The 12,149-nt window shown below is 42.2% G+C and overlaps 1 protein-coding gene across 1 annotated transcript; it reads right to left on the reverse strand.

Annotated features, from left to right (window-relative positions):
• Positions 1-354: 354 nt before the first annotated feature.
• pax8 (paired box 8) lies at positions 355-11,791 on the reverse strand. The gene is made up of 12 exons (XM_034546806.1): positions 11,717-11,791; positions 9,346-9,503; positions 6,279-6,444; positions 5,963-6,160; positions 5,662-5,738; positions 5,306-5,431; positions 4,518-4,693; positions 4,175-4,295; positions 3,701-3,943; positions 3,272-3,373; positions 1,998-2,084; positions 355-970 (listed from the first exon to the last, which is right to left on the reverse strand). Exons 2-12 carry the CDS (start codon positions 9,365-9,367, stop codon positions 900-902), a joined length of 1,389 nt encoding a protein of 462 aa, XP_034402697.1. The 5' UTR covers positions 9,368-9,503; positions 11,717-11,791; the 3' UTR covers positions 355-899.
• Positions 11,792-12,149: the final 358 nt, after the last annotated feature.

Raw genomic sequence — 12,149 nt, forward strand, 5'->3', positions numbered from 1 at the left:
TGCTTTAATTAAAATAATTCTTTAGAAATTCATTATTTACATCTGCAATAATATTAATAACAGTATAAGAAAAAATAGTCACAGTTCTTACCAAACATTAGAACATCAGCATGACAGCAAACTAAATGTATTCGAAGCAAAACAAATGTATTTCAAGCCTTGTTGGTTTTTGTAGCCAAATCACCATCATCCTCCTCCCTCATCAGTCATTCTCTGAGTAAAATTGCATCACTTCCCTGTGAGTAATTCATCATTTACAATATGTACATATTGCTATAGACAAATATATTAATTGTCTTTCAGGGGCATATGTGGGCATTTTTTGTAATTGTGATTTAATGTGTCACACTTTAGTCTATTTTCACTACAGGAAAAGCTCTTGAGATCTGAATTGACGGTGAAAACAAGTCATACAATTTTATTTGCAAGCAGACGCAGCTCAAGAAAAGGAATCAATTTGTGAAAATAGGACAGAAAGCATTGTAAACAAAAGCAGGCATAGTTCAAGAAGTTGCATATCTGTATTCACTGGATCAGTGGTGTCAGGTTGCAGATGTGCGAGGAAAGAAAAGTCTTTGGCCAAAACAGCAATAAAGAGCTCTAAACTGAAAATATGCACCTCGGTGTGAGACGGCAGGCCGAGTCTCTGGAAACAGGCCCTGCATGGGAGGAGTTTGGGCAATGTGTAAACGTGCAGGAGTGAGAGTCACCCCCGGGCAACGGCATCAACAATGACAAATAAATAGCATATGAGTAGGTGTGGTAAAATAACATGTGTGGCTGGTCCGTCGGCAGAGTCTCAAGTTCACGTCCTGCTATGACTTTCAGGCCTCGGGATCAGAAGTGTCAGCTGATGTGGAGCTCTCCAGTCTTGGTCCAGGTGGAATCAGGTTGAGGGACTAGAGGTGGTCGTAGGCGGCTGAAGACGGTGGAGCGGTGCGGGAGGCGGTGCTGTAATAATAGGGTGAACCTGTGGGGGGAGACACAGATGGAGGCCTTCAGAACTGGGAGGCGCTGGTGTTGGTCGATCAGACTTTCTTATCTGAGGTTTCACAGCAGATGGTTGAGCCGAAGGTCTGAGCTGCTTGGACGGTTGGTCCTGCGAGACTGGATTGAGTGTTAAACCCTTTCGTGAGTCTTGAGGAATAATCAAAGAGATAAGAAAGATGCAGGACTTTCCTTTTCTTACCAGGTTGATTGGTGATGCAGTGGAGGAGATTTACCCCAAAACCCCGGCTGACCTCTGAAAAAGAGCTCTGAGGCTCATTTACAGTCTGATGCCAATTCATAGTCTACAGTATCAGAGCAAAAACAGGGTGATATACCATATCTTTTTAACCCAGCTTTTAATGTTATCATTACATAAGGAATAAAATGGAGCGGGTTCATTGTAATCACAATCTCCGCCTACAAGACTCAATATCCGCTTTGTGTCCCCGACGTCAGGTGAAACATGTGATTGTTGTGACACTTGAAGAAGTCCCATTTGGATGGCACCTCATTGGGATGTTTTTTTGGGACCAAAGGGTTTGCCACATGAACAAATGTCAATTTAGTGACACGAGATGGGGAAGGAACACCTTCATATTTTCTGGAATACACAGGTAAAAGGGATTTAGTTGATTCCTGTCTCTGTTTATTTGAACCTTTTTTGTTTTATCTTTTGCCTGATTAATGCCTGCAGGCTGTAAAAGAGGTTTCCAAACTTTATGGAACTTTTCCTTATTAAAATAACACAGAAATTGAGGTAATAAGCCTTATAGTGAGAGTTTCTTCCTGGTAAGTCTCTCCTCTTTCCTACGGCCTTTACAAAGAATTCTAGAAATGAGGAAAGGTTTGTGAAGTCATTTTTTCCTTGAATTCTCAGGGGGCTTTACAAGTTAATTAGTAGTTTGTCTCTTATTGTGGAGGCCGACATGATTACCTTATAGTAAAACTCAATACATTTAGAGGTAATGTGCTGGGTGCATAAGGTTGTCAGCAGTAAACAAACATACCCAGTATGCTGGAGTTGGTGAACCTCCAGGCTTCACTGTAGGTGTAGGGCGAATGGCTGTAGGTCTGACCCGAATAGTCTGTGCCCGCTGCAGACAACAAAACTTCATCAAACACCAGATAAAAAACATCAAGACAACACAGATGGTTATTAAAGGGGCAAAGCTAAGATGTCGCCGAGGGCTCTGCAGGGTTGGGTTGTTTGAGTCTGCTCAGGCTTAGCTCATAATTCACCAACAGTTAGTGCAGCCTGTAAACCATTAATCTGTGGTGCAGGTGGATGGCGGAGGGTAAAATCCCTCGACCCAGTGGTGCATGCAGCTATAGCCTCGACGCCCTCTCCGCTCAGCATTCGGCCCTTTGCATCGCTCCTCCTCCTCTCTGCGTCCTACACTTCCTGCTTGAGCCTCTATGGCACTCCTCTTTCTTTCTTTTCTCTTTTTTAATATCTAATTGGTAATTATGTTGGCTGGAATGAATCCCTGCACCCCCCCCCCCCCCCCCCCCGCCCCCCCTCTCCACCTCCTCCTGCCCTAACCCCCTCCACCCCCCTTTCACTCAGTAATTGTGTATCAACGCTTCCTCACAGCGAGCCCACCAGAAAAATAATAAATCAGACCCTCTCATTTCGCGCTTCGGAGGGCAGACTTCAAATAAAAAAGGCACATCACACACACACACACACACACACACACACACACACACACACACACACACACTTTGGTCGTATGCAGGCAACCTGACGTATACACACACTAACGTACACGGACACACTTGCACGCACAAACACACACACACACACACACACACACACTAACACACACCACAAAGACCTCCTCCTCTTCGCTCATGCCCAGACTTTACACCCCCCCACCCGCCCACCCTGCATCTCCCTCCAGGGCCCCATGGTTCCCATGGCGATGTGTGGTCAGAGGTGTCTGGGTGGGGGGTGTGGGCAGCAGGGTGGAACCCCCAGCCTGTTCCCTGTATACCCCCTGGGCCCACGTGCACATGCACATGCGCACGCGCACGCACGCACACGCACATGCACACACACACACACACACACACACACACACACACACACACACACACAGTTCACCTCACTGGCCAGACTACTCATTGACTCAGCCTGTCTTCCTGTTAATCTGCAAGCCTCCATTCACTCCTTCTTGTCCTGCCTTCATCACCTTTCCTTTCCTCTCTTTCTACTCAGTTGGTGCATTTTACTTCCCCCCTTACTCTCAATGTGACTTTTTAATTTTTATTTCATTACCTGCTACCATTCCCGTGATGGCAGAGGAGGAGTATCCTGACTGAGCTTGGGAGGGGATGTGTGGTGGGTAGCCCGGCAGGGTGGAGCTCACCATGTCACGCCCTAAAAACATACACAAAAACATACACTTAAAGTTACTTTTACTATTTGTTATTGCTAAAAATGGTAAACATGGTTAATCAAGTTAGTTATTATTTCTTCAACGATTTTGATGACAGTATTTGCTAGTTTTCTTTGTCTTGACAGTACATTGAGTGTTTTCGACAAAACAAGAAATTTGAAGAGGAAGGGTTTAGCATACTGTTCAGCATTTCTCACTATTTCCTGCAGTCCATAGACCCTTTTATTTTTCGCATTAATTATTTGGCAGATTAATTGATAATGAAAATAAATGAGTGTGAACATGAATGAGATGGATGCTTTCTTTACCTGAGATGATAGATTGACTGCTGAACTGCCCGTAAACTGGTGCATGATGGGAGAATGAGTTGAAGGCGTTGGGGAAATGGTTGGAGTTGCTGCAGCTGCTGCTGCTGACAGATATGGGCTTCTGCAGCGCCTGCAGCTCCACGAACGCCAGGTTGGACAATGCCATGTTTGGGGAGGGGCTTGTGCTCGTCACTTCTGGGGACATTTCCTGTTTTAGACAGAGCGGCAGGGGCTGTAGGGATTCTGAGGGGGTGACGGCCGGTGTGCAGGTGGGTGAGAAAATGAAAACCAATGGTGAACATGAGTGGAACCACAAACTTAGAGTGAAATGTCAAAAAACAAACAAAAAGTGAGTGGTTTCAAGATGCTGTTGTGCCTAATAAATGCTGATGGTAAGAGTCAGCGTGTTGAGTCAGGCTTCAACTTGGTGCTTGATGCAGGTCAAAGGTCGTCATCTAACATTACGCTTCTCACCGGTCACCATGGTGTAGCTCTGATGGGCCGTCAGATTCCGTCCAATGGAGGAGCCGGATGTTGAGAGGCTGGTCTTGGCCTCGTCTAGGCTGCCATTGATGAGTGACAGCGGGTACAAAGTCTGAAGATGATGAACAGGGATTAGCTATTGGTGTAAAGTGTGCTCATGTATGAGTAGGACCAAATATGCAAATATTGACCCAAAAGACTAAAGGCAGGATTTCATATTTTCACATTACAGTTCCAAATAAATCTGAAATGAAAAGAAAATATGAAAAGTACATCTAGAAATGACTGTCTTCCCGTCAACATGAACAACAATATTGAACGTAATACTTTTTACCTGCTCTGTCTTGCTGCTGGAGGCGGAGCCGAATGAGTCCGGGGGATAGTGGTGACGATCAAACCCACAGTCCAGATGCTGCGTGGCGGCTGAGAAGTGATCCACTCTCATTTGTTTCCTCGGGACGCCTCCGCTACCCTGAGAGTCCACGCTGTGCCGACAGCTCTCCTGATCGCCTGAGAGACACGAGGAGGACGGAGAAGGAGATGTTTACCTTTGACGTGTGTGGTTTGTTTCAAGGTTTCCATTCACACATCTGTGCTATTAAATACAAATTAATTATTCAAATGTCAAAATGACTGAACAATTTAACTGGAAGGAGACAATATAAAAAGTGAGGTTAATCTCAAATTGTATTTTGAATTCAATCTAAAATAATTTGTATTAAACACTTCATCGCTCTTTGTTTTGTGCCTCTTGGGCCATTCTCCCATGTGACAGAAAACAAACTTGTTCTTAATGAATTTCAGGTATAATAAAGGTCAAATTAGTTATTAAATAAAGCAATTTGAAGAGTGAAGGGTGTTTCTCAGCCTATTGAGACATGATATGTCAGAGTGAATGACTTCAGGATAAATGCTAATACACTGTATGTAACAGATCTCGTCACACACTAAACTTGAAAAAAAAGTGTTTGTATTTGAAAATTACTCCAGGATGTTTCTCCAAAACTATCAGATAATTGTGTTTTTTGTCAAAACCCCCTTCCATCCTTCACACTGAGACACAGCTTGATGGCAAAATGGTGCCAATTGTGTGGTGTCTCCTTCATTTGATCTGATTCTTACTGTCATCGTGGCTCCTCTTGCCCTCGGCGCTGGGTTGGGGGATACCCAACAAGCCACTGATGGAGTAGGTGGAGCCCAAAGAGTCTGAATGTGGAGACTCGGGAGGGGTGACTGCTGAACTCGGGACTGACAGGGAGAAAAATAAAGACAGACAGATTTGAGACGGAGGGCGGAAATGATACTGTACGTCTCACTAGTCCGGCAGCCACAAGGGTCACCAGCTTAATCCTACACAACAATGAGCGCACTCTTTAACCTTAATCCTTCACCATCACGTGATAATGCTTGGTGATATGGACGGTGATACCACCTCCATCGTGCATGTGCGTGTGTGTGTGTAAATGCTAAAGACTTACTTAAAGTGTGTCCTGGACTCAGGCCTTTTCCATCCAGAGGCAGATTGAACGGCTGTTGGACCTTTGTTCGAATTATTCTGAAACAAAAATGAAGAAACGCACCATTGTGAGCAATAATTTCACATTTAACATGCGGTTTGGTGGGCGTAAGCGTTGACATAATGACAGCATATAATGGTTGAAAGAAGATCTTTAATTTTATAACTTCACTAATGCACAAGTTCTTCTAGATACAAGCCAGCGAGACAGAGTGGCATATCTGTACCTCTAACAGGATTTCATTCATAATTCAGTATGTCACCTGTTAATGGAGCTCACGCTGGGCACCGTGTCGCTGTCACACACTCCCTCCGCCAGCAGTCTGTCCCTGATTTCCCAGGCGAACATGGTGGGATTCTGCCTCTTGTAATCTGCTATTTTATCCACAACCTTTGGGGTGGCCACCTTGGGCTTGGAGCCGCCGATCACGCCAGGTTTGATGCTGCCGGTCTCGTAGTAACTGGAAGAAGGTTGAGGTTTTCAGTCATTTCCCGATAAGTAAACCCGCTCTCACAGCTCTAAAGAACACAACCAGGCGGATTAACAGTAACAGGAAGTTGAGCAAGTTGCTGGCTTACCGTCCCAGGATTTTGCTCACACAGCCGTGGCTGACTCTGAGCTGCCGGGAGATGTCACAGGGCCGAACCCCCTGGTGGGCCATGTCCACGATGCGCTGCCGGATCACCTCCGGAAGTGGACGTCCATTAACAAACATTCCACCTAGTTGGTTAAGACCCCCATGACCTGGGGGAGGAGGGGGGATGAACACTCATAAATGTCATGGAACCTGCAGATCTGAGACACGCAAATGTCACCGCACTGCAAAGTCAAACACACACACACACACACACACACACACACACACACTGCTGACCAAGACTAACTTAAGAAAATATTTTAGCAATTCATTAATTGCAATTTAGATCCCTCAAAGCTGTCCCCCGTGGTCACAATCATCTACACTGACGATGAATAATTCACAAATACACACACGTTACACAGATACTCTAGCTATTGCTCAAACACACAAACACACAAACACACAAACACACAGAAGCTTCTGTCTCTTTAAGATGTGTGTTTCAGCCATCAACTAATTTAATGTTGCAAGCGATAATGTAAGAGAAGCTGTCAAAAAAAGCATCAAATGAAAAAAGCTGAGGTAAGCTTAGTGTTGTATTCAAGGAGTTGATCAGAAACAGTAAAATAATTCAAATATATTGATTTTCTTTTTCTTCATTTTCTAAAAAATTATATTATGTTGTCGCTAATTTTCAATTGTTTGCAACCTTTATCAATCATTCTTTAACAAGCAGAAGATTAGATGGTCATAAATAACTGTAGCAGTGCCGACGTTGTCAGGTGATAATGAAGTTTTGTATTAAAGAAGTCGAGGACACAGGAGACGACGAAGGCAGTGAGGAGAAACAAACCTTCACTGCAGTGAGCAAACAAGGCGGCGGTGAGTAATGGTGGACGTTCACGTTTCAGGGTTGATTCATGCACTTATATTTTCAAAGGAGAGATTTAAGGTGAATTGATCAATAAAGTTGGATCTAGTTTATGTTTTGAGAAGTCTATTGAGAAACTCTTTTTACTTGGGTCTTGAAAAACTGTTCTATCAAATATGAAATATGGGAATATTGTTAGAGCTTCTGATTATGTTATTATGCTCCTATTTAATTTTACCCAGCAGCAAAGCTATACTTTTAAATGGAATATTGTTTGGTTAATTTCAGGTTAATCACATAATAAATAATAATACCTGCAGGCTTATTCTCACAACTCTCATTTATGGCCACTAATTAGTTTTGAGGGCTTGGAAATTATTAGGGAACATGAGATTTAGTAAAGAATTCCGTCTATAATTATAAAGAATAACAATGATTATTATTCTTGGTATTTTTTTCCGGAATATAAGAAAACTGTGGTACATTACTTATTTTTGTATTTGTGTTCCCATATATGCTTTTTTCAAGTATAATATATTATAGTTTACATTTTACATATATTCATATTGTTAAACATGTGAAGCTGGTGCTTTCTTATTTTGTCGTGTCGTTTTGATGCCAGTGCATTGAATATAAGGCCAGTGAATTACTGCAAAAAAAAACAACTAACACTTCTCATAAATATCAAATATATTGCACGTTGATCTAAATAAACCAAACAAACATGTCAAATGTAGATCCTAAAACACGGTACAACACCAGCACCGGTTCCCCCGGTAAACAGCAGACAAAGCGCCCCACTATCTTCTCTATAGACTGCACGGTGGTGACTCTGCAAGAACACCATTGCTTTTAATTTAACCCATTGAAACGCTCCTTTTTTCTCTCAGCCTTTTCCCAGCTTTCATTTCCACATCAAACGGCGTCCGGACGAGGCCGAGGGAGGGGGGGAGCAAGGGAGCGAGGGAGCGAGGGAGGGAGGGAGGGAGGGAGGAGGGGGAGGGGGAGGGGGGGGGAGGGGGGACCTCTATTAACGCTGCCAGCGGAGTGTGGAAAAAAATCTCCCCGCCAAGCTTCATCAACCTGCAGGATATTAAAGCCGAGCAGACCCGGGGGGGCGGCGAGCACGCACGCGTGCACGCGCACGGTGCACAGACACCGCGAGCACACCAAAAAACAAAGCGTGTATTCATTACGAGAAAACTTAGATAGATAGAAAGATAGATAGATAGATAAATATATCTATATCTATATCTATATATATATATATATGGATAAATAGATAGACAGACAGACAGACATACATACATACATACATATATATATATATATATATATATATATATATATATATATATATAGAAAGAGAGAGAGAGAGAGAGATAGAGGTGGATGGAAATGGATGGGAGGATTATTCTAAGTGTATATCTGACAGCATAAATTGCCAACCAATTAACAACCTCAATATCAATGACCACAAGAGATGACAAAAGTTACAGTGAGCAGACGAGACACCTGAATCCCAGTGTAGGCTATTCTCCAAAAAAGGCTTCATAATGAGTGACTGTTAATGTCATGCTATACTATACAGCCAAACAGGGTTCAAACCCACACAACTTCCTTTTAAATTCTAAATCCCAAGGATACGAAATGTCAAGCCGGATATTGGATACATGTGTATAAAATGATGCACAACCTGTATACATCATATAGGTTCAATAAAGAGCTGGAACTAGCTGATTTTGTGACTTTCAGTCCCCCTATTTTGCATTATGTAAACATTTAATAAATGGTTTATCTAACACACTCTAATGCAGCTGTATGCAGATGTCAGGACACTGAGACAGTGTTTATTTATGTTCAGTATTTGTCAACAATTATTTTATGAAGACTTTTGACTATTGTCCTGCATGCTATCTGACAGCAGCCTCAACTTATGGATACCCCCAGAAGGAGTTCAAGTTGTTGACAAATACATAAATAAACACGTATATCTGCGGACAACTATATGTGTGAGAGAACCATTTACTAAGTGTTTGTGCGTGAAAAAGGGGATTTAGGAGATTTCTTTCTTTTTAAACTTCAAGTTGCATATAAGGGGAAATAAAGGGGAAAGTCATGCCAGCAAATGCCAAATGTGTTCAGCTAAACTGTTCACAGGAGTCCGAGAGGCCAACTTGTGTTGTGTATTTACCTCTTCCAGCGTAGTTGGACATATCCCTGAGTTTTTGGTCCTTGCTCCACCAGCTGAACGTGACGGTCGGCTCCACGCTGTCCCAGTTAAAGTGTTTTTACTCCCCGTCCTGCCTCGTCTGGCATGAGTGTGCTCCTGAGCGCACAGTCGACCACACGCTGCAGGAGGACAGTGGTTTATCAAACTGGCTGTTTGTCATGTGGGATGCCTCTGAGCTCAAATACTCAGCTGGTGGCACTCTGTGTGTCTCTAAAAAGAAATACAGCTAAGATTCTTGTATTCAAATCATCTGCATGTGTCTTCCTGTATATTTCCCTTGCAGGCTATTGAACAGGCCCATATCTGCATGTGTGTACAAATGCTACAATTTAATAACTAGTATTTGTGACCCTCTCCCCTTTGGACCAACACAGACGGCTGCTCCAACATGAAATGGCCCTTCATTAATCAGCAATGACAGCATTAATCAGCTTATTGGAACCATGAGAGTATATTTCATTTTGGGTAAAATATGTATCATGATGTGGAGGTGTAAGTGAAAACAACTAAAGTTTGAGGAGAAAAACTCGCTGCAGGTGTTGAAATGACTGATTATTTAACCTTTTGAGAAAAGAAATTAGTATAATTAACTTGAACATAAATTAAAAGGCTTTTCTTAAAGATATCAAGTGGCTGCTTCATCTCTAATTTGTTTATAAAAAAAGCAAATAGGAAGCAACACATAGGACTTAAGAGATGTGACCATTTTTTGGGAACTCAGCTCTTAACTAAAAGATGCTAAATCTGCTGTAAATGTGGTAGCTGGCAGTAGTTTTTGCCCATATGTGAGCCTTGTTTATAGGCTCCATCTGCTCAGCTGCTGCACACCTCTCTCTCCACGCTGCTGAACCAACTTCAGCTCCACCAGCCTTCTTTAGTGCACAGACTCAGACTGCTATTAAGTTACATCAACTGCAATTATTGGAATAACATGATAAAAAAAGTGAGGACACAAGTGTAAAATAATCATGTGAAAATGGTTGTTAATGTTACTGTTTTAATGCCATTTAAGCGTGTAAGGTGTTGTCATGTCCTGCTGGGTGGACACTTTCAAATTAACCAAATAATTAGCGGACTGTCACACACTGTTAGATGGATGTGATGATTGACGACATCAGTAAGTTAAGTCAAACTCATTTTGGTTTCCTGCGGTGCATTGCCATGTTTAATTACTTCCTGTCTGTTTGTAATAATATGTTTATTTGAAAGTATTTGAAAATTAAGTTGAACCTTTTGTTCGTGTTTTTTAATTCAGCACGCAGGTTGGGAGTTAAAGTTAATATCCCAAAAAACAAAAACAATAATTCCAAACTTCATTGGTAAAATACAAAAATAAAAGCTGGTTGGTATCATATTTACAATTGCACATTATTTAAAATCTCAGGTATGTAATTATTTACATGTTTGATTGTCTGAAATAAAAATGTAGCAAAATCATGATGACAAAACAATATACATTTGTTTTTAATTAATAATTCACCAATTCATGGAATCAGTTTTTGGGACATAAAAAACAAGGACAAATTGGAAACAACTAAATGTAATGTGTGGCTCTTGATGTAGCCTTTACTGTTAATACTACTACAACTGTTATTAATTGTTCCTGTTAACAATCATAATTAATTGTTTTTAGCCTGTAAGTTAACATGAACATTTGAACAATGACTTCCTTTAGTATTCAACATTCAACATATTTTTTCTTATTGAGGGACTTCTTGTCATGTTAACATATATCTAGCTCGTTTTTTGTGTTTTCTGTTTGAGAGTTTCTGCGAGTTGTTTTACACTTTAATTAATTAATTAACAGTTTTTGTTCAGGAATATTATCCGATTTTTTCAGTGATTTACACTTATGTTTTTTTCTTTTCCGTGGTACTGCATATAGTTTAACTTGCCTGCAACAGATGACAGAAATAAGATGAGCACGATAGCCCGTGTAGCTTCTAACTTGAGCCCACGGTTATTTCTTTAGAGGATGATGCACGAAGCTATACCGGAGGAAATGAAACCACAAGCTGCGATTCACTCCTGAAAATCCACCACAATTGTTCGGCTCTATTGTGCAATAACGACGGCGTAAATGAGGGGAATCTGAATTGTGCTCTTTAAAAACTTTCCGCACATCAAATAAACTGGTCTTCGTAGATTGCCTCATTTGGTTCCCACGGATCCCCAAAGCAGAGCGACAGTAAGTCGACAGCGTCTCGTGTTTTTTGGGGGGATAATTGAAGCATCTTCCGTTCCGTTTTACATCTCGCTGTGTTGTCGGGACTGCGGACGGATACAGCCATTCAGACATCACATAACGCAACACACTGAAGTGGGAGCTTACCTTTTTCTACGACGAGGCTCAAAGTACAAATGTCCCCCCCAGGCAGATATTCTGATATTATCCAAAATGATGAGGACTCCGGTGGTGTAATAGAGATGACGGTATGCGTCCGGGGCTGTGTTGGAGGAGGCAGGGCTGCTGTTGTGTTGTGTGAGTGCAGCCAACACTCAGCCAGGTTTTATCCAACCGGGGCTGCGCACAGGACGGAGCCCTGCAGCCATTGGAGGAGGAAGAGGAGGGGAGAGGAAGGTAGAGGCGTGGTTTTATGGAAAAGTGAGAAGCTCCCACCCTAAAAAAAAAAGAAGACAGGATGACTGACCCAGTGTTTTGATGGCATTACACCTACTGAGTGACTGTACGGGAACACTTGTCAAGGAGACGGCTTGTTTTCCATTCACCTCCAGCGACAGCCCCACTTTAATTAGATGTGTAC

The sequence above is a fragment of the Cyclopterus lumpus genome, chromosome 12 (assembly GCF_009769545.1).
Source record: "Cyclopterus lumpus isolate fCycLum1 chromosome 12, fCycLum1.pri, whole genome shotgun sequence".
Lineage (NCBI taxonomy): Eukaryota > Metazoa > Chordata > Actinopteri > Perciformes > Cyclopteridae > Cyclopterus > Cyclopterus lumpus.